This window comes from Pituophis catenifer, unplaced genomic scaffold (assembly GCF_029215685.1).
Source record: "Pituophis catenifer annectens isolate HBS135680 unplaced genomic scaffold, rPitCat1.0.hap2 SCAF_1, whole genome shotgun sequence".
Classification (NCBI taxonomy): Eukaryota; Metazoa; Chordata; class Lepidosauria; order Squamata; family Colubridae; genus Pituophis; species Pituophis catenifer.
Window position 1 is genome coordinate 124,004,394 of NW_027256881.1, and position 23,511 is coordinate 124,027,904.

A 23,511-nucleotide genomic window follows, 5' to 3' on the forward strand; every position below is an offset into this window, starting at 1 on the left:
TGTCTTTTCAAGAATGCATCCAGAAATCAGGAAAGACACCTCGACACCCTTCACAATTTTGTATCACGAGCCACTCGGGAACTTATATGGTTGAATGAAAAGGAGGAGGCGGAAGTTGCACATGACTGGAGTGAAAGAAACACAAATATAGCAAGGAAAAAGGAGTATCATGCCGTAAGTTTTAGTAATGTCTTAAAAATAAAACTGAACGTATTCTTTCCTACTTGCTTCAAGTTTCAAAAGCTTTTTTTTCTGTTTTTTTAATTTGAAAGGATCTGATGAGGGAACTTGACCAGAAGGAAGAAGTTATTAAATCAGTACAGGAAATAGCAGAACAATTGCTCTTTGAAAACCACCCTGCGAGATTAACTATTGAGGTAGGTTATTAAATCTGGCTTTAGAAGCCAGATTTTTGTAGGATTCCGAATTTAAAGCAGCAGTTTTAAATATCTTTCTGAAGAATTGCAGCCTTCCCCAATTTGTATGTATGTTTGTTGTGTTTATTCTAACCCCAACGTCTTCCCCCCCTCCCCCGACTTGTTGAAAACCTTGGAGAAAGTTGATACACAATCTTGTATCATTCTTTTCTGTTTAGTCCTCTGCTGTATTTCTGTTTCCCACAGTAGTCAATGACAGGCATCACTGATTTCATCTTGTACACATTAGAGCTCCTGATAAATATTTATGTCTGGGTTCTGCTTTTCCATTTTGTGTTATTGCTGCGTATATAATTTTCTTGCGGTATACATTTAGTTGAGTATGACTCAGTGATTTATTAGTCTTGAAGATGCAGTATGACACCTTGCTAATGTCCTAAAATGAAAGAAACAAGATTGCAAAACATGGCACTCCTATTTAGGGTTCCCATTGTGATTTCTTCCTGAGTATTCTATTATATTCTGTTCTATCTCTTGCCCTCACTGGCTGTGTTTCACTGGTGATTGTTTTTGAGTTACTTAAAAAGGAATGCAGAGCACTCTTTTTTCCCCCATGGAGAATTCCAATACCACAGCACCATCTACTGTTTTGAGTAAGAGTGAATCTAGTATACCTAGAAGGGGGCAGTATTGCTCTTGTTCATATGTAATAAGAAACTTCTTTCTCCCTGTAAATGTTTCGTTGTTGTTATGTGTCACAGTGGCATATTATTATAGATCTTACTTGGACATTATATTTATTTTGGACTAGAATTAAGATATATAGTGTAGGTCAGTGCTCTCAAACTTAGCAACTTTAAGAAGAGTGGATTTCAGCTCCCAGAATTCTTCAGCCAGCCATGGGGGTTGAAATCCACTCAACGTAAACTTACTAAGGTTGAGAAACACTGCTGTATGTAACCGCTTGCAACTAAAGACAGTAGCTGGCCAATATGGGCACCTCCCAGTTTCAGAACTGACCACAGGTTAGTTGATTCTGTATCTCTGTCAGAATGGATATTCTGCAACAATACTTAAATACTAGAAGCAGATGGACTCTTATGATCTGTCCTTGTTATTAAACAATATGCCCTACTGGATTCTGTAGCGAGCTTTTTTGCTTCTTTGTTAAGTGTCAGTAATTTTAGCCAATTTGACAGGCAGCCACTGTACAATAATTCAAGCCATAGCCAAGGTATTTGGGTTCTAAATGGCAGTCAACCTGGCTTTCCAGAAAAAATTTATTCATTTTTGTAGAGCACTTTATATTTCAGAGGGTAGATGCTTTTGTTCTACTGCATACTGCTGAGACAATGGGGGAGGGAAAAATCAATGGGGGGATGGGGGAGGGAAAAAGCAATTCCTCATATTCTTTCTCTCATTAGAGAGAACTAGGGCTGGGGTTGCATAGACACGCATAGTTCTTTCTCTCTTTTTGTATCCTTCAGGCCTACCGAGCTGCAATGCAAACCCAGTGGAGCTGGATTTTACAGCTCTGCCAATGTGTTGAACAGCATTTAAGAGAAAACACTGCGTATTTTGAGGTATGGATTAAATTGAAAATACTGTGGCATGATTGCAGATTTCAGCTGTAGCTATACCACCAAGAAGGAAATTCAAATGTGGTTCTTAGCTAAGCAATATAGAAGAATGGTTTTATGATACAGTTTTTACCTGTTAAATTGAGATGTTTCAAACAGACTATTTTTTATGTTATTCCAATAGTGATTCTACTGATCCAGTATATTGTATATAAATCTTGTGAAAAAAGTCAGTAACCATTACTGTTTTGATCTCTTTGTTTGCTGTCCTAAAGGCATTTAAAGTTTGATTCTTTCCCAACCTCTTCCCAATTCCTTTTCCTCTCTTGTTTTAACAATTCCTCTGGTTTTATAATTTTATTTCCAACTGAAGGTGGGAGTGACAAGACTTACATAACCCCCCTCTCTCTCCCCCCCCTCTGTATAATAAACATATTTTCAGTAGTGCCTTATTAAATGAAAAGTTTGTTTCATTCTAGTTTTTCAATGATGCCAAAGAGGCTCTAGATTACTTGAAGAATTTACGAGATGCTGTACATCGAAAATACAATTGTGATAGATCCAGCAGCATTCATAAACTAGAAGATCTGATCCAAGAGTCTATGGTAGGAATGTCAATATGTTAGGTGATTTTACCCTTCAAGTATGTGCTTTTTCTAAGCTATTGTGCTTTTTGCTAGGGTGATGCATACACACAAAGACATGTGTGCTGTGTCTATTAGCAAACCTTTTCTTCTACTGAGAAGAAGAAATTCCCTATAAAAACAAAAGTAATTTGCATTTATTAGTTTTCAGTATTGGAATCTAATTAAGTGGCATGTATGAATCAAGCTATGCCCAAAATAACCATTATTCTTGAAACTGGAATGAATAAACCTAAATACATTGGTGAAATTATTTCAGATAGATCATAGCCTGCCTTGTTCAAGAACTGTTGTCATTTCTGCCAAATACAACTATAATTAATAGAGAATAGTAATTACTGTACAAAGCATCATTCCTTAAACTGGTTCCCTCCAGATGTATTGCAACAACAGTTCCTAGGATTCCAGCCATATGAGAACCCTGAGGATGGGAATAATCTCAACAAATCTGCAGATCATCAATTTGGAAAAGGCTGTCAAAATGTACCCGATTGTGTCTCTTGTGAATCACATCTTGGAAAAGAAACCCAACTTTGGGGGGAGGGGAGGGAACCAAAAAAACCTTAAAACATTTCCAAGAAAAGAGTGCTTAATGTTTAACATTTCCTCTTTAAATTGGCATCTAGGAAGAAAAAGAACAGCTCCTACAGTACAAGAGCACCGTGGCAGGCCTTGTGGGCAGAGCAAAGACAATAGTTCAACTAAAGCCGAGGAATCCCGAAAATTCCCTCAAAACGTCCATCCCAATTAAGGCCATCTGTGACTATCGACAGATTGAGGTTGGAAGCTTTTACCATCTTCGAATCAGTTACAGGGAAGAAGAAGATCCTGGGCTGGGTATTGATAACAAACTCCTGGAAGTCTCCTCCATACCCCGCAGAACTTATTGATTGATTGATTGATTGATTGATTGATTGATTGATTGATTATTGCGATTTATATGCCGCCTTTCTCCCTGGGGACTGAAGGCGGCTTACAAAATGACAAATTCCAATACAAATCACAATGAAATAAAATTAAAATCAGCAACCCTATTAAAAACAGTTTAAAATTATGACAGTGTGTTGCCACAGCTGGGGGCTGAATCAGTTTTACTTTGTTCTTTTGTCACTTTTTTTTTGTTGCATCAGTTGTTGACAGAGGTGCTTTGAGAAAGGCTCATTCAGTTCTTCTGTTTTTCTGTTCACAACTAGATAACCATTTACAAGGATGATGAATGTGTCCTGGCAAGCAACTCTCATCGAGCAAAATGGAAAGTGATCAGCCCAAGTGGCAACGAGGCCATGGTTCCCTCTGTTTGTTTTACCATCCCTCCTCCCAACAAAGAAGCCATAGACACTGCAAATAGGTAGGAATTTGGCAGAATGTGCATACACCAAACCCATATTAATGTCACTTGCTTTTTCAAATCATTCTGAAAAACGTATGCAGTCTAGGGAATTTATTACCAGTATATTCTTAAAATTCTCTTGTGATATTGCTTACTTAATCCCCTTACATTTTATGCATTTCAGAATTGAGCAGCAATATCAGAATGTCCTAGCTCTGTGGCATGAGTCACACATAAATCTGAAGAGTGTAGTTTCTTGGCACTATTTAACAACTGAAATTGAAACTGTTCGAGCAAGTAATGTGGCTTCGGTAAGTTCTTTGTGTATTCCAACTCTCATTTGGATATCTAGTTAGGTCCCCACCCCAGCATTCAGTATTTCAGAAATGTGGGCTTAAAATGAAGAATTTGCATTTTACCATTACAATGATAGGTAAAAATTGAGAAGAGTTTCATATTTTATATAGCGGACATGATGCTAAAGATGTATCAATATTATATGGGAATTTGCTATAAAAATGCTAAAAAAAATCTGAGTGGGACAATATCCAGTAGATGTGGTTCCATGGCTGTTTTTCCTTATACACTGTATGTATATACTGTAGACATTGTATTCCTGAGAGGCACCTTTCTGTAGGAGATGACCAGGCTGAGCCCGAGGGAAGGGTCAAGCATATCATCAGTCTTGAGTCTGTTTACACCAGGGGTGGGGTCTACTTACCTTTACTACCGGTTTGCAACGAAAAGCTTCTGTGCATGTGCAGATCGCTGATGACGACATCCAGGGTGGTGGGCGGGGCCTCCTACCGGTTTTACTACCGGTTCTTGCGAACCGGCCCAAACCGGGGGCAACCCACCACTGGTTTGCACCCACAAGTGAACTAAGTCCAACCCACCTTGACTTCCATTGACTTTTATCTACCACCAATTTACTTTGGCTGTTAGTAGTTCAGATTCTTATAGAGAACTTAAACTTGCAATAAATCAGTGGTGGGTTGCCCCGGGTTCGCACCGGTACTATAGAACCGACAGTAAAACAGGCAGGAGGCTCCACCCACTGGCCCTGATGTCATGAAAATGCTTCTGCGCTTGCACAGAAGAGTGCGCGCGCAAGCAAAGCAAGTGTGTGCACGCGGCCCCATTGTGAACCGGTAGTAAAGGTAAGTAGAATCCACCCCTGCAATAAATCTTTATATCCATTTGAACTGCCTGGATCTTCTGATTTCCCTGGCGCTTGATACTTCCTGGGCTTATTGTGTCAAAATTTCAGTAACTGATGGGTTAAAGGCTTTATGAATAAGAGCTTTAAGAGCAGTCTGTGCTATACGTTTATATCATGGAAAGGGAAGGAATGTTACCTATTGTTGGAAAGATTTTAAATTTGACTCCAATTTTAAAACATTTTCTAGATCAAAACACTCTTGCCAGGTGAACATCAGCAGGTTTTAAGCAACTTGCAGTCTCGCTTTGATGACTTCTTGGAAGACAGCCAAGAGTCCAAAATCTTCTCTGTTGCTGACATTGCCCAGTTGGAAAGGGAAGTGAATGTATGCAAGCAGTACTACCAAGAGCTCCTTAAGTCTGCCGAGAGAGGTAAGTGTGTAAATCATCTCAGAGAGGAGATTCTTATAAATTCCTTGATGTGATTGTGTTGCTTTAGATGTGGTTTTGTCATGTCAACTACACTCTTTTAATTGGATCATAGCAATACTAGTGCAAAGTTGAAGGTTCTTGTTTGCCAGTAACAGAAAAGAGGGACCACAGTCTTCTGTATCCTTTCTTTCCAGGGTCTTATCGTGTGATCAATTATTTACATGAGTCAGATATCTGTAATAGATTGCACATCTGATATATATATATGTGTAAAAGCAGGATGCTCTTCCTAAGATCAGGATAAAATCATACTTGAAAAAGAAGAAAGTGACCCCTACCAATGGCTTACAACTTACCTCCTTTTCATTATTATTGCTGGTAGTGCACTTTCTACATATGGATATGGAAGAAAGGGCTGGCACTTCTGCATAAGTGTTCTCATTTGAATAATATGCATTCTGATTTTATTTGAAGGTCTAAAATGAATACTGGAATATATTGATATTGTTGGAGAACAGATTATTATTTTAGCAGGCTCACGTGGATACATGCTTAGTGCTGTATCATGGATGTATCACAGATACTGTTAAGACTGCCAATATAAATTACTAGGAAGAGTATATCTACTGTTCTCTTTAAAAATAATATCTGTGTTTGCATAACATAACTCAATATTCATCTATCAAAATGTTTGAACATTCATTCTTACGTGTGTAAATGGCTCTTTTCTTAAAATGTTCAATACTCAAGTTTCCAATGCCTACATAATTCTAAAAAAGTGGGTGCATATATTGTAATTATTTATTCAGATTGCTAATGATACAGAACAGAATAAAGTAGCAGATTATAGCAAATTAAAATGTATTTAGGTCATTCTATAGGATAATGATATGCTGTGTTGAAATAAGGGATAAGGGATTCATTACTATAGCCTTAATATGATCCTGTTGTAGAATCATCTCAAGAAGAACCATGCACAGGCAATCCAATTAAACAGTACCAATGAAAATGGAATTATAGCACTATGTTTAATATGATAATCCATTTTTTTGAGAAATTGCTTGGATTAATAAAAAAAGCTAAGAATAGGAACATTTAAGAGAAGTTACATTATTTACGCATAAAGATTAATTCTTAAGCAACCTGTTTCTATCATCTGAACATTTCTGGGAAATTTGCGATACCCGAAATTCAAGATGACTTTATTTCTGTCAAATAGAAAAGATATTTTAAAGGTGGTAGAAAAGGTTGGAAACAAGAAATACATAACACCAATCCTTCCTTTTCACACCACCTTATTATCACATCCAGTATTTCTCATTATCACTATCCAGAACAGTTGGTTGCACGTTAATTTTGGGTTTCAAGGAAAGTTATATTTCTAAACTTTGAAACTTTAATTGTAGAATATTGCATGGCAGCAGATGAAAAAAATAAAATTAGTTGGCTTAACTTACATGTGTGCATTGGTTTCAACAGAGGAGCACGAAGAATCTGTTTATAATTTATACATCTCAGAAGTTCGAAACATCAGACTTCGATTGGAGAATTGTGAAGATCGCTTGATTAGACAAATTCGGACTCCTCTGGAGAGGGATGACCTACCTGAAAGTGTGTTCCGTATCTCTGAACAAGAGGTAAGTCTTCTCAAATTGCTGATGAAAACTATCCCTTTGAACATTGAAATCAGTTCAAATGACTTATTGCATTAAATTAATTGGAAAAAGCTACGTCTGTTAAGGTTTGTTTTTTTTAAAATACTCGGAATAAGTACGAATTATTACAGATTGGAATCAAAGTCTTATGGGAGAATAAATAGAATTCTTCTCTGCACTATCAAAATTCATATGAAATACAATACAGGTAATCCTCGACTTACAACCATTCGTTTAGTGACCATTCAAAGTTACAATGGCACTGAAAAAAGCGACTTAAGACCATTTTTCACAATTATGACTTTTCCAGCATCTCCATGATCATGTGATCAAAATTCAGATACTTGGCAATTGGTTCATATTTATAACCATTGCTGTGACCCAAGATCATGTGATCACCTTTTGTGACCTGACAAGCAAACTCAATGGGGAAGCCAGATTCATTTAATACCCGGGTTACTAACTTACCAACTGCAGTGATTCACTTATGTACTGAGGCAAGGAAGGTTGTAAAATGGAGCAAAATTCACTTAATAAATGTCTCACTTAACAACAGAAATTTTGGGCTGAACTGTGGTCATAAGTCGAGGACTACCTGTACTCCAGGGAAGTATTTAGTGTTCCTATCAGGCACAGTTCCAATCCCGATTGTTACTATTTCCTTCCACCCCATCATTACTCTTACGTAAAGAAAAGAAACTGGGCTTCCTTGCTTTGTCAATCCTCTGATGGTTTCATTTGACCTCTTCAGATGAAGATCATTCAGACACAAACACAAATTATGGTGCAAAAACAGAAACAACTATAAGGTTTGGCTTATAACGTGTGAAAATAGTTGGTTTATCATTCTGCACCTTGCAGTTTATCATAGTGGGCAAACTTAGCTAATGACGATTTGGTCAACATGAAACATGTTTAATTAGGACATACTTTCCATGTGGCATTTCTTGAAATACAACTGAGATAAAACTAAAAACAGTTCTCTACCTTCTTTTGTGTATGTATTTGGAAATATTATAGTTGTCACATAATGTTTCATGCCAAGTTCTTCACATAACCCCCCTTTTGGGGGAAAAAAACCCCAAGGGCCTAAACTGGGTGTGTCCAACCCGTGGTCCACAGGCTGCATGTGGCCCTGGACAGCTCATAATGTGGCCCCACAAGATTGTAAATAATAATAATAAAGGAAGTTTGTTATTTATGTACATTAACTCTAATGGTTGAAGACAATTCCATTTCACTCAGTGCAGCCTGAGTAAGCCAAAAAGTTGGACATCTATGGCCTAAACCATTGGACTGGAAATTAATGTTGAGTTGGAGATAGGTTTCTAATTAGGGAGAAAAAAAGATGTAGGTTTTCAGCCACATTAACATAAAAAATGTAACATGTTGTTGTGCTTTCATTTACAAATACTTATAAAAAAGAAATATGATGGGCACCTGTTCTGCCCCAGCTCTGGATTTCCAAGGATATTGACACACACCAACGGTCCTTATCAAATTTATTAAGTAACAAGAATAAACAAGACCGGCAAAGGTTGGCAACCAGCCCAGAAAACAAGATATGATAAACCAAAATACTCTGATAATAATACAAGTTGTTTCCAGCAAGAACGCACTAGCTGCGTGTAACTTAAATAGGCTAAGGGAGTGGCCAATTATCCTCAAGCCCTACTCTCAAGTAGACCTCCTCCTCCTGAGTAGCCACTCCTGCCTTTTGGCAGCCCTGTGTGCCCGAGCATTGAGGAGAGGCTCCTCCACTTCATTCTCTCCACTGGAAGGAGCCTCTGGAGGTTCTGAAGGCCCTGACTGGGTCTCTGTCTCTGGCACCACATCCCCTTCAGCCTCCTCGCTGTCCGACGCGAGCGCTGGCTGTGCAGGCTGCTGGCGCGACATCACACCAGCCTCCTCTTCATCGGGATCAGCCACGATCCGTGCAGGCTGCTGGCGGGCCACAACAGCACCTTAACCAACCAGCGCAATAGCCTTAATACAAACAAGGAAGGAATAAGATGGCAGGGAGGTAGGTGTTAATTAATCCTCCAAGAAGTGGATTCAAGTCTAGAAATATGCTATTGTAGCTGTGGCTTATGGTTCTTGGGGACTTCAGTTCATGCTCTTCCCTTCGTTTAAGAATATGATTTGTGAAAACTCTTTGCTGCAGATGAAATAAGCCTCACCATTCTTTTTCTGTAGAAGCTCAAAAAAGAGCTGGATCGACTCAAAGATGATTTGGAAACAATCACAGATAAATGCAATGATTTCTTCAGCCAAGCTGCTGGTTCCCCTTCGGTCCCAACTCTGCGGTCTGAACTTAATCTTGTAATTCAGAACATGAATCAGATGTATTCCATGTCTTCCATTTACATAGAAAAGTAAGTAAGGCCTTTTATTGCACACAATCATCTTTACTGTAGCAATATTTATTAGCCATGAAAATAGCTGTGTGAAAAAGATTTCTTCTTTCAAAAGGATAGAATTAAATTGAATTCAGTTATCAAAAACTTTATTGTTATTTTTAGAGGTTATTAGTAGCACACGTTTTATTTGTTTCAGGTTAAAAACTGTAAATTTGGTGCTCAAAAACACTCAAGGAGCTGAAGCTTTAGTAAAACAGTATGAGACCAAACTTTGTGAGGAAGACCCATTAACTGCTGACAAGAGCAATATTGAGAACCTGATGGGTACACTGAAGGTATGAATATGGGTATTAATTTAGTATTGTATTAATATTAAGATAAAACATGTTACAAACTACATAATGAGTGACTTTTGAGAGAGTGAATACTTGCAATGTGAAAGCAGAATTGGAATTACGGATAATTGGCTGATAAAATATAGTCAGTTCAAATAATTGTGAATGTCATCATTCCATTGTATCCCTTTACTCGAAGCTGAGCTACATATTACACTGACTGATAATAAAAAAACAGTCCAAATCTGCCAATTTCAAATATTGAAGTATTTCTTCCATTCTCTGGCCTTAAAGACAAAAATAGTTGAAGTAATCTACTAAAAAACTATTTCCCTTTTCCTGTCTTATATCCATAATAAAGACATTTCTTCAGGAACAATGAAGTTGTAGTCTAGACTTTTTCCTTGCTCTCATTTTTCCCTCCTGCTTGGGAACATTGAAAAATATTAACTTCATGTGGAATAAACTCTGGAATACTTAATTGTATTTCCATGCTACATGATAAGAATCCTGTAAATATTATAACATTACATGTGTTTGGCAATATTTAGTAAAGTGAGTATGTTTGTTTGAATATAATATTCAAATATGACATACTAAAATATGACATACTAAAATATGTGATTATGTATAATATAGTAGTCCTCTCTTATTTATTAATCCATAAATGTGTGAGTTATAGTTCTCATTGGCCTTACCTGGCATATTGATTGACCATGTTGATTGAGAATAATAATTGCAATTTGATGCATCTGGAGAGGGTTGGGTTTGGAGCCTGAATATGGCATTTGGGAAGATGCCACTAGGAACAATATTGTCTGTTTGTCATCACATAATTTATTCATTAGCAATGGAGATCCGAAGTTGATGAAAAAAGAGAAGTATTCCATGCCTTAGAAGATGAACTCCAGAAAGCAAAAGCAATTAGTGATCAGATGTTTAAAACACACAAGGAGCGTGATCTTGACTTTGACTGGCACAAAGAGAAAGCAGATCAGTTAACTGAGAGGTGGCAAAATGTTCATTCTCAGATTGAAAACAGGTTGGTATTTTCTTTTTAAAAACTATACTGACAAGACTCAACTCATCAAGGAAGTATAAAATAATCTCATTGCATGATACTGAACTGTCAGATGTGTAATGAATAGAACGACTACATTTAGCTGCATTTACATTTAGCCATTAATTTGAAAGACATCATTTTGACCATGATAGAAATAATATTGGAAAGAATGTGACAAAATAGTCAACTCTAAATGGTATGTAGGATGGCAGTAGATCTATCTGTCAGTAAAAGCTGAAGTCACCTTGTGCTTGCTCTTTTCCTCACTTTCCTCCCAGGTCACTTTTCTCAATGACTCTCTTGAGTAAAAAAGAGTCAGGGAATTATGATCTTCAGGAAAATTATCTGTTAGGGAGAGGATTCATCATTTTTTTCCTACGGTGATGTTAGATCAAACTTGGGCTTAAAGCAGCCGGGCCTGCCATTTATTAGAATAATGGTGAACTTCAGTTCATGAATGAGTAAGAAATAGGGAGTAAGGAAACCTATTTATTACAGTTTTTTAGAGTATAAAAAGTGTGTAGACATTAATTAAAAGTAATTGGTAGGTTTTTACATTTGAAATATTGTTTTCAAAACTAATTGCATTCTATAATGAACAATTAGACTGAATCAATCTGGAGGCTCTGTAATAGAAATGGAAATCACTGTAGGCAATAGTGGTTTTGTGGCTTTTCCCAGGAATGCTTTTGCAATTTTTATGAGTGTAGTACCTATCTGAAATGCCTCAAACATCTATTTTCCTGGTCAGCCATGTGATCCTGAGAAAAAAATGCAGCTGCTTTGATGAGTTGGAGATGGATGCTACATGAGGGTCCCTGCTCCCACTGTAGCACCAGTTTTTCTTTTGAATCCAAAGCACTGTATAGCCCCACTAATTATACCTATCATTTTAGTTCAGTTGCATTTAGCATAACATTAAATTATTGCCTACTATTCCTTAGTAGTTAGTATTTTTTATATCTTTGCCTCGGAAACAGGTATATAAAACTTGCCATGTACTCATTTGCAATACAGTGTGATATAATTGACAGAATAGTGTTTTCTACAATGAACTTGAATTTAAGTGAACTCGTGAAGAAATATTGATTGTTTATTGCTGGTTTCCACACTGCAGTTCCAAAATTTACCTAATGAGAAATAAGTTCAGAGAATAGCCCTCCAGTGGTGGTGGTTCAGAACTGCAAGATAAGTTTAAAGTTTGTAATCATTTCTGTTTTGAAGTTATTTACTGCCTGGCATTTCTAACAAGGGACAAGCAGAGGCTTCTCCCCCTCCCCCAAAAAACAGAATAAGGACCACTATATTGATTTTTAGTCTTTATGGAAAGATGTCCTGTTCCTTAGTATATATCCCTTATACAAGATAATTTCTTGATAATGTTAGTTCACTTGTAGAAGTTAAGCTTTCACTGAAATGTCAAAATATTGTTTTACTAGTTTTGCAGTTCTTCTATATTAATCCTGAGAAAAATACTTAATGAAAGATTTTACTAGTGAACTCTGGCAAGCACAGATTCTCAGTTTCAGCCCTATGTTAATAACAATCTATTACACGAAGAAGAAAATAATATGAGTTATCTTAAGGTGTTGTACAACTGGAGAATATGTGCCAAGTATTATTACATCTTTATAAAAAGCAGTTACTGCAGTGGTTGCATTAAAATAACAATTTGTTCATTTCTGAATGGCTCTCATGTCAACTATAGGTTGCGTGACTTGGAGACCATCAATAAATCACTAAAGTACTACAGAGATACTTATGGTGCACTGGATAACTGGATTAAGCAAGTTGAAGAAACACAGCAAAAATTTCAGGAAAACCCACCTCAGAACAGTAAAGCTCTGGCGAAACAGCTAAATGAGCAGAAGGTACAATCATGAAAAGTTCTGTAATATCCCTTAAATGAACCGAATTAATATTTCAGCTCCACTGATCGATTGTGTGCCATTGAATCATTTTTTTTTTTACCTCTTAGCGACCACATGGATTTGTTCCTAAGCTGATCTTTTAGGTCTTCCCACAGTGAACTCATTGTTATCATTACTGTAACTGAATCCATTCCCTTCTCTCCTCTTTCAGTCTTTCTCAGCCTTAGAAACTTTACCAGATTGCTAGGCGTTCTGCATAATTTGATTCTGGTCATTTGTGCCTCAAGTAAGAACTCCGGGTTAATTTGGTTGAAGATCTCCTAGTTTGTTTTCTTGGCTGTCCATGGTAGTTTTAGGAGTCTTCTCCAACACCAAAGTGCAAAGGACTCAATACTCTTCTTTATCCTGCATTTTCAAAGTCCAGTTAACCTAAATAGCAATGTTCGTTTCAACTATTTAAAACAGTCTCGTTTTAAATGCTGTATTGTAATGTCAGCATATAATTTGAGATAGTTTGACAGCATATGTAATTCTTAACAAAAAAAATAAATAGATTTAGTAGATCTAAACAACATAGTGCTTTTCTCTATTGGTTTACTTAAGTTATTTAGAAAGAGGAGGTTATAAAATGTATGCATTTAAATATTTTTTATAAAGCATTGTTATATATTGAGTGCCACTACTTATTTTATAGATGCTGGTGTCTGAAATAGAGATGAAACAAAACAAACTAGATGAATGCCAGAAATACTCAGAACAGTATTCAACTGCAGTGAAGGTAAACCTGCAATTCTGTGTGTTTACTTATCAAAGTGAAAATAATCATGTGTACAGGTAGTTCTTGACTTGCAACCATTTGTTTAGTGACTGTTTGAAATTACATCACTGAAAAAAGTGACTTATGACTGTCACAGCATCCCCAAAATCACTTGATCAAAACTTGGGCCCTTGGCATCCAGCGTGTATTTACAATGGTTGCAGCATCCTGGGGTTGGCAACTTTCCCAGCCAATTTCTGGCAAGCAAAGTCAGTGGAAGAAGCCAGATTCACTTAATACCATGTGATTCACTTAATAACTGCAGTGGTTCCCCTAATAAATGTTGCAAAAGCTGTAAAACCAGACATGATTCACTTAACAACTATATCTTATTTAGCAAAGGAAATTCTAGTCCCAATTGCAACAGAAGTCAAGAACTACATGTATTAAACTGTCACAGTTGTCTTTTTGCTGTAGTTGTTATCTGGAAATTTGGGGCTGCTTTCTCCTATTATTACTCCTATCCCCTTTGTGTAGTGATCTTCATTGGTGTTGCAAGAATGACCATCCTCATCCTGAGAAAATGTTTTTTATATTACCAAAGCAATATGCAATGACATGATAGAAGCTGCTTTTTCCCCAGCTCTGGCAACTCTAGAGTTCAAGAGGAGTTGTTCACCCCTTGCTATGTTCAGGTTTTACTACACTCGTATCATGGCCTTTTGTTATGAACTGTATTTATACTCTCAGAGAGATCCTTAGTAGGGAACGTGTGATACCCCACCCACCTCCTCTCTTTTTTTGGTAGGATTATGAATTGCAAACAATGACATACAGAGCCATGGTTGATTCCCAGCAAAAATCACCTGTAAAACGCAGAAGGATGCAGAGCTCCTCTGACTTCATTATACAAGAGGTAGGCTGTTTGTTTAAGTAGTTACTTATTTATGTGTTTTCAGACCTAGCCTTCACATTGCAAAACATTAAATGACAGAGGTTGGAAAAAGGAGAGCCATCAACCAAAGTTACACAAAAGTGGTAGTAGCACTAGCATTGGCACTTAGACTTATATACCACTTCACAGTGCTTTCCAGCCCTCTCTAAGCGGTTTACAGAGGCAGCATATTGCCCCCAACAATCTGGATCCTCATTTTATCCACCTCGGAAGGCTGGAAGGCTGAGACAAACCCTGAGCCTGGTGAGATTCAATCTGCCAAACTGCTGGCAGCCGGTGATCAGCAGAAGTAGCCTGCAGTACTGCACTCTAACCACTGCCCCACCGCGGCTCTTTAACTAATTACCCAGTTAATTACAACATAAACAGAAGCCAGATGAAGGAAGTTACCCTAGCAGCCGAACGTCAGGACATGTTTTGAAGATGTTCATCTGACTGTTGTCTCTTAGTGAGGTCTTTGACATATAGGGAAGATCAGGTTTTTTTTTTCCAACATGAAATTGCAGATAGCCACTTCCTTCTCATCATTTTGTCATTCATTAACATTTAAGCCCTAAAGAAACTTGGAGTCAAGACATCAAAATGATTAAGAATGGAGTTGATCAAGATTAGTTAGGATTTTTTAATGATAGTTTTTTAAAGTTTAGTTTCTGCAAATGATCTTTCCCATTTTCAAATAATTCAGATATTCAGTGTTTATTTAGTAGTCAAATTTATACCCCATCTTTATTTTGTTTGATTGAAGTCACTTCCTACCTCCTGTTTTCTCCACAACCATAACCCAGCGACGTGGTCAGGCTGAGAGAGAATTTCTGGTCCAAGGTCTCCTAGCCAGCTTTCATGCCTATGGAAGAACTAGAATTCAGTGTCTCCTGGTTTCTAATCTAACATCTTTAAGAGATGGGTCTAACTTGTGGAGTTCTTGCTTTTGCTGTATGTCATAGTTTTATTTTTGTAATAATAGTTATTAACTATGTTGGTCCTGTTTCTGTGACATACTAGATTAACTCCCGTTAAGGGAAAGTGTGTTGCATGAACTCCAGAACTGGATCAGTTGATGCATCCAGTTAACCAGGGAGCTAGATTTAGCTTCAGAAGGCCAGAGCTTGTTTGAGGCTTAGCTCAGTGCCCCAGTTTCTAAAAGCTGACTGCCCCTTCTGATGTCTGTGATTTAGATATAGTTCTAGAGTGCCTCCGAGAAAGCCACATTGACAGAAAGTGCATAATCACAACAGGCAGATCATTTTATTACAATCACAAGGCCAGAAAATAATAAAACACGTAATAGTTACCTACAGAAGGTGGATAGAAGTAAGCTTCTAACTTTGTCCACAGTGGTAATGATACTGGTTTTGCCAGTGCAGACTTTAAAAAGTGTTTTAGTAGATGACTAAGGATGCCTGCAGCACAGCCTCTTTTGCAGTGGCTAGAAGAGCCTAGAAAATGACTACCAGGAACATTGTTTGAGATATCCAAATTCATGTGTTGCTGGTACATAGAAATGAGCTAATGCAAACTATGCCTGTTACACCTTTAGAATCTTAAATCTCCTTTTCCACTGTACTGAACGATAAGAGGTCTCATTTAGAAAACACTGCTAGGCTGCATTGCATATGATTATTAAAGCTAGTGGTTTAAAGTATGAGGATTTAAGAATTAGGAAATGAATTCCATGACAGCAGTAGCATTTAGGCTTATATATCACCCCACAGCACTCTCTAAGCAATTTACAATGTCAGCATTACTTGCATATTGCCCCCACAATCTGGGTCCTCATTTTACTGACCTCTAAAGGATGGAAAGCTGAATCAGCCTCAAGCCCATCAGGATCAAACTCCAGGCTACAGGCAGAGTTTACTTTCCATTTTTTTACTTCCAAACTCGATTGCAAACAATGACTTCAGAAACAGAGTGGTCAATGCCTGGAATGCATTACCTGACTCTGTGGTTACATCCCCAAACCCCCATAACTTTAACCTTAGATTGTCTACTGTTGACCTCACCACATTCCTAAGGGGTCTGTAAGGGGCATGCATAAGCGCATCAATGTGCCTACCGTCCCTGTCCTACTGTCCCCATTTACTCGTATCCTTATCCTGTGTTCATAATCATGTTTATACTTATATCTGTTATCTTACGTGTTTGACAAATAATAATAAAACATAAATTTAAAAAAATACTGCATTTTCAGCTATTCATCTGTTTCATTTTAGTTTATGGATTTACGAACACGATACACAGCCTTGGTAACCTTGATGACTCAGTATATAAAGTTTGCTGGTGACTCTTTGAAAAGATTAGAGGAGGAAGAGGTAAGTCAATAAATATTATCAAAAGGAACAGTAGAACAATAAACTTGCAGTTATGCCTTTAGGTGAAAATGTAAATATCAGAATTTCTTTATCGGCTTTATGTTATTTATAGGCAGTATATGAAACTGGTGTAATAAATGCATATTATATGCATTTTGTATGCCATACTGGCTCTTTAATAATTCTGATTTAAAAACTTCCTCATCAACCTGATTATTTTTCACCTGTAAGTTGCTAAAACACTTTTCTGTGGTATTGGGTCTTCATAGAAATCTCTCAGGTACAGAGCAATCCATAAAATTAACTCCTTTATGTAAAGTTATGTTAAAGATAAATTTTATTGCATTGTTAAAGATGCAGAAGGAATTGATGATCTGTCTTTTCCATATATAGTTCTGTCAGGTAATGAGAAACCCAATCTCTCATGAACAAGTCAGAATGTCTAGTTTTGACTTAATAGTTTGCTTAGTCACCTTTCAGAAAAACAAATACTATTCTGTAAACAATTGATTGGACCAATTCATCAGAGTTCTTTCATTCTATTACACTATTTATTGTCATCATGAGAACAATGTACAGGAATCATCTACTAAAACTTTACCATACTTCGTATTTATTGGACCTAAACAGTCAGTAAACTGCTATTTTAAATATCTTTTATGGGATAATTTGGCATAGGAAATAACTTCATTTATAGTGTTGGAAGTTGGAGAAATAAATAGCAGCAGCCATTCTCCATTTTAAAATGTGTGGCCAGAAAGTGACCACAAAAAGAGAACATACCAGAAGAAACAAATCATATTGACAATACAGCTAACAATAAAGTCAAATTATTTAGTCTTTGGAAATGGTATTAGTCTGGGGGAGTCTGGACGAAGTCACATGCAAGTAAAGGCTCCTTAATTCATCGCACCATATGTAATATCGAGCAAAACAGTTGTAGAAAATCTTTGTAGAACGAGTATGGCTGGTTCTGAATCTGTTGTTCGGCTGTGAGTGAAAAAAAAACACCACAATGAGAAATAATAAAGAGAAGCAATAAATAAAAATAATAAACATTGGTAGAATCTTTGATGGGAAAATGAAATTAAAATTAAGAGATGGGCAACTAACCTACAGAGATTATGCCAAAAAAGTGTGATTTTCTGTCAGAAATCTAAATTTGAAACCATCATAAAGATCATTCCCTAGAACAGTATAGTCATAGGATGCCTGTGGGTTTAACTGCTTTCAAACTAATTCCAAATGGCCTTGTAAGGTTTATAAAAGTTATGCGGTGGATTTGCCTAATCATTTATTTATAATTGGTTTATATTTACATATAAAGTACAGCAATGTGAATCCTATATTACGCATAAATAAAATTGTAATTTCAGTGGATTTACTCTGAATAGTCAAGATCCAAACTCTTAACAAAAACATTCTTAGTTGTATCCTGTGCTTCCAGAATTAGAGGTTTACAGTGGAACTATAATTATGAAATTTTAAAAATAGTGCTGCAACATGTTACTGTTTCTTTAGAAATTGGATATGAAAGTAAAATTTTATCACAATCATTTGAGATATGATGGAAATTCAGTTCTATTTAAATAGTTTTTTGATTGAATGTGACTCTGTTAAATAGTGAAGCAGACGTGGGTAAAGGTGACTTTGCACTGGCACCTTGGTGCTAGTTTATATACATGAAAAAAAAAAACCTCTACAATTTTAGAATAAGGTTCTTCTGTTTTCATCTGGATAGAGGAAAAAATGACAAAAATTTATTACATGGATTATTAATAATTCAATTATTAAAAATAATTAAAAAAATAATAATGATTATTATAGTAGAAAGATATGCTTATTCCCTAATTCAGTCAGCTTTCAGGGCCATCAGGTTTATGAAAGTATTTTCAAACTGAATCAAGAATTGTCCTATGCACTAAAACTTTTCTTTTCGTATTCAACTAACCCTAACATGCCGAAATGCTTTTTTTTTTTCCTTGCATGATGTTTATTGCTGAGAAGTTATTCCACATTAGCTTTCAAGCAGAGACACATGCAAGTCTGCTTTGGGGCAGAAACTTCCAATCCTTGAACAGCTCTTGTCCTGAATGAGCAGAGAATTCTTCTTGAGGACATCAGTTGGTGGACTCCTCACTGCAGCTTTTTCTTTCCTCTTGTGGTGTCTTTCTGAGTGGGACAGTGGTGGTGGTGGGCAGCAGTCTGTGTTGCTGAAATATGCTGTAGGTAATAGTGTAAGTATTTGCAACCATGTGTTAACCATTTCAATACATTTCAGTACTGCTTTAAAACAAACAGTAATACTTCTTTCTTCTTTTACTTTTAAGACCTTGAAAAACAAGGAGGCCCTTGTACGTGGGGAATTTTCTAACCTGGAAGAACAGCAGAAAGCAGTGTTGAATGAGAACAAGAAACTTATGGCAAGAATAAGTGAACTTGAGAAGGTTCTGGAGGAGATAAGGAAACAGAAGTTGCAGCTGGAGGAAGAACTTCCAAAAGCCAAAGAAGATGCAGAAAGGGAATTAAAGAAGCAGCAGAAGAAAACTGAAGAGATCTGTCTTCAGAAAGTTAAGGCTGAGCAAGAAGCGAAGCGAATTTCCATGGAATTAGAGGATGTCCTTAAAGAGAAAGAAGCTGCAGAACAGGAGTTAGAACGTGTGAAACAGCTCACTTTGAAAGCTGAGGTTCAAAGAAATGCAGTTGAAGAAAACCTTAGGGCTTTCAGAATTCAACTTGAAGAAAGCAACATGATTCGAAAAACCTTTGAAGAACATTTAAAAAGGAAAGACACAAGTCTTCAGGACCTGGAGCAGCAAAAAAAGGCTTTAATGGAAGAGCTGAAGAAAAAAACAGCTGAAGAAGAGAAGCTTTTGAAACTAATTAAGGAAATGGAACGTGATCTCGAGCTGCAAGGTAGTTCAGTGAAAAACAAATTCAGAGAAAAGGAAATAACTGACATCAGAAGGCAAATTACTATAATAGGAAGAGAAACTTGCGCAGACATTTTCAGAGAAAAGCAAGACATAAAGAACATAGAGGAATTCCAACAAATAGTAGATGAACTAACGGTAGCCAACAAGAAGTCTGAAAAAATAATTAAGGATTTAAAATACGAACTTCATGAACTTGAGCTACAGAATGCATCCTCTGAAGAAAAAGCTCGTTTATTAAAAGAAAAACTAGATGAAGCCAATCATTCTCTCAGACGCCTTAAAATAGAGTTGGACCAAAAAGAACTGGTTGAGCAAGGTTACTTGGAACAACTAAAAGAATTTGACAAGCAGCTGCAGAAAGCCACAGGTAAAGCTGAAGAAATAATGCAAGAATCCATGGAACTTAAAAGAATTAATATGAATTATCAAGAAGACTTGAGGTCAATTCAGAAGGAAAAGGCACAGTTAAAGAGGGAGCTGGAGGAATTGACAAGGACACACACAGAAATCGAAATTATTGCTCAGCAGTTGCGTTCACAGATTGCCTCTCTTCAACAAGAGAAAATGATAGCTGAACAGAGAACTATATCATGTAAAGGGGAAGCAAGCAATCTGCAAGAGCAATTTAGAAAACTGCAGGAGCAATTGCTTCAAAAAACAAGAGAAGAAAAAGAGAGCCAGCTGACTATTCAAAGACTGAAAGATGACTTAGCCGACAGTAATCACTTGGTAGAAAAATTAAAGCAAAAGGTGGAGGAGCTTACCAGGTGGAATAGTGAAACCAAAATTATGATGACTGAAGTGCACACTGAATCAGAGAGGATAGTTCTGGAGAGACAGATTATTGACAGGAAAAATGACGAATTAAAAGCTTTGGTTGATAGCTTCAAGGAGCAACTCCGTGTTACAAATGAAGAGCTGCACAAACAGATCATAATTGAGCAAGAGCACTTGGATAAAATCAAGAGATTAGAAGATGAGTTAGTCAATGCAAAAGATGTAATTAATGAGTATAAGCAGAAATGCGACAGGGATATCACTTATAACATGAATACTGAGATGGAGCTAAGAAACTTAAACACTCAGGTGAGTACATTCGCTATGGAAATTAAAATGAACGAGCAGAAAATCCAGCAGCAACAAGCTCATATTCAAGAACTCAACAATAAGATAAAGAAGCTGCAAGATGATTTCCACCAGAAGACTTTAGATGAGCAAACGGCACGTAAAAAGATGGCATTGCTCCAGGAAGAGTCAATTAAATACAAGCATTCTGCCGAAGAATTTAAGAAGAAATTTGATAAACTCTTGGAATCGCACAACATTGCTGAAAATGACATTTCAGGCATAAGGATGGAATGCATCACTTTACAGCAAGAGAAACACATGGCTCAAGAAAACATCAGAATGTATCAGATTCAGATTGAAGATTTGCAGAACAGACTTCAAAAATGCCGTGATCAGCTGCAACAAGGGAAACATGCAGAAATGGAACATTTGCAGAAGTACCGCAAACTAGAAGAGGAATTCCAAATGCAGAAACGAACAATGGAACACTTGAAGCACCAAATAGATCTGCAGAAAAGAGAGCACTCCAATCAGTTGCGTTTGTTTCAGAACGAGATCAACAAAAAGAATGTCCAGTTGGACTTTGGATTGAAAGGACTTGACTATGGTTACTTGGGAGATGCCTCTCTGAGAGATTTTGAACAACGTAAAGTCTGTACAAATACTTCTCCTTTATTAAGAAGAAGGCAAACTGAGATTAGCAGCACAGGTTGTAAATCTGAACAGCTACTCGCTCAGAAATTGCAAATGGTTTCCACTGATTCATTGCCACGAGAAAAGCCATTCCAGATGTCTGGAATCGCTCACTCTTTGGGAAGTGGAGTAAACCAACAATCGTATTCGGAGTATGTTTCCCAAACAAGTACACAATTTGAAATCAGCATTGATAACAACAAACCCACCACAAGATTATCAGAAATAGATAACTTGAGAGATGGCAAATTCCTCAATTCACGACATGAAGAAAATTATGAAATGGGATTAGGGAAACAACTGCATCCGCTGGAGGTACACCATACAATTTGATATTTATGGCCTTCGTTGTACTTTCTGCCTTAAGCATTCTTTAGCACTTTTCTTTTCTTCTACTGAAGGTTAAAGTTAGTTATTTAAAAGGTGGCATCAGATCCGTAGAAAAAACATATTTATTTAGATGTACTTTCCACCTACATGTCTGGCTAAAAATGCTAAATGTGTATATATTATTAGAAAGATAAATACGCACAATTCAAATCAACATCTACATTATGAGATTTGTAACAAAAATGCCCCTTCCTAAAAAAGTTTCTGTTCAGGATTCTCTACTAATCCCACCTCAACCCCCTGCATGTTTTCCCTCTCTTCCAGTTATCACTTCTATTGTGTGGCACTTTCACTCTTCACTAAGCTTGTATTTTGTCCTTTTAGATTTTTTAAATAGATTTTTTTGTACTTTGTAAAAGATGACTTTCCCTTGGACACACCAATGTCTAGTTTTGGCTACAGTCCGACTATTGTGGATCGTGACACCTACCTATTAGCTGGAGTAAAGATCACCAGTTGCAATATTTAAATCGTAGGCACTAAAGCATATTCTTTCTTTTTCTATTGTTTTTCTGTGTTTCCATTCAGCTTTCTTGCTCATATAGCTTCTGTATTGTCAGTACTAATAAACTGGCTGATGCTTATTTGCTGTTTGTATTCTGCATTCCTCCCTCCCACTTACTGTAATACATGATGTTGCTTTCTAAATATAATATCCTTCACAATGTTAAAAAAAATTCCTGTTTACAGATAGTGAACAGCAAGCAGTATGGTGTACATGCTGAAGCTTCTACATATAATCAAGAAAATGGCAAGACATTTGGTAATGAAGGAAGACTTCTTGAGGGATACAGAGCATCAGAAGGGTTTAGAAGTGAAGATGTTTCAAAGATCAGTACTGCCTTAGAGGAGAAGCAAGCCAAGGAGATTCCTACTGAATATGATAAAATAAAATTTCAAGGCCTCCGAGAGGAAGTAAATGCCAGGCAGTTGATTGAAGTTAAGCTTCTAGACTTGACCACAGCTGGACAGCTCCACTCAGGGAAGAAGGCCATTGCTGAGGTGCAAAAAGACCTTGAGATTTTTTTAACAAAGCCTACTGCAGTAGCTGGGCTGTACATAGAAGCTAGCAAAAACAAGATCTCTCTTGCTTCTGCAGCTAAACAAAGAGTAATTGATAAAACATCAGCTCTAGCATTGTTAGAAGCTCAGGTTGCCACAGGTTTCATCATTGATCCCATAACTGGTAAAAAATTCTCAGTGGATGAATCGGTCATCAGCGGACTGGTAGATTATGAATGGAAAACCAGGCTTCTGGAGGCAGAAAAGGCAGTTTTAGGTTATCTGTTTTCTGGGAAAAAGCTGTCTGTTTACCAAGCAGTGGAAACTAGAATCTTAGAAAGGCAAAAAGGCAAAAATATTCTTGAAGCTCAGATTGCCACTGGGGGAGTCATTGACCCTGTCAGAAGCGTCCGTATTTCTCCCGAGATTGCAGTGGAGCTAGGGTTGCTGAATAACACAATGTTGAAATATTTACACGAACCTTCCAGTAACAAAAAAAGCTTTGAGAATCCCAATAACAGGCAAGCCATGTATTATAATGACCTGCTGAAATTGTGTGTGCTTGATGTAGCTAGCAAATGCTTCCTGCT

At 37.0% G+C, this 23,511-nt stretch overlaps 1 protein-coding gene across 1 annotated transcript in view; it reads left to right on the forward strand.

Annotated features, from left to right (window-relative positions):
• DST (dystonin) overlaps positions 1 to 23,511 on the forward strand; it is a 215,528-nt gene that overhangs the window by 34,721 nt on the left and 157,296 nt on the right. Inside the window, exons 13-29 of the mRNA XM_070932929.1 lie at positions 13 to 174; positions 273 to 377; positions 1,865 to 1,960; positions 2,437 to 2,562; positions 3,228 to 3,380; positions 3,795 to 3,949; positions 4,116 to 4,242; positions 5,341 to 5,524; positions 7,004 to 7,161; positions 9,376 to 9,554; positions 9,736 to 9,874; positions 10,723 to 10,916; positions 12,646 to 12,808; positions 13,503 to 13,586; positions 14,374 to 14,481; positions 16,734 to 16,832; positions 19,163 to 21,844. Coding sequence (XP_070789030.1) covers positions 13 to 174; positions 273 to 377; positions 1,865 to 1,960; positions 2,437 to 2,562; positions 3,228 to 3,380; positions 3,795 to 3,949; positions 4,116 to 4,242; positions 5,341 to 5,524; positions 7,004 to 7,161; positions 9,376 to 9,554; positions 9,736 to 9,874; positions 10,723 to 10,916; positions 12,646 to 12,808; positions 13,503 to 13,586; positions 14,374 to 14,481; positions 16,734 to 16,832; positions 19,163 to 21,844 — 4,914 coding nt within the window. The remainder of the gene's footprint in view (positions 1 to 12; positions 175 to 272; positions 378 to 1,864; positions 1,961 to 2,436; positions 2,563 to 3,227; positions 3,381 to 3,794; positions 3,950 to 4,115; positions 4,243 to 5,340; positions 5,525 to 7,003; positions 7,162 to 9,375; positions 9,555 to 9,735; positions 9,875 to 10,722; positions 10,917 to 12,645; positions 12,809 to 13,502; positions 13,587 to 14,373; positions 14,482 to 16,733; positions 16,833 to 19,162; positions 21,845 to 23,511) is intronic.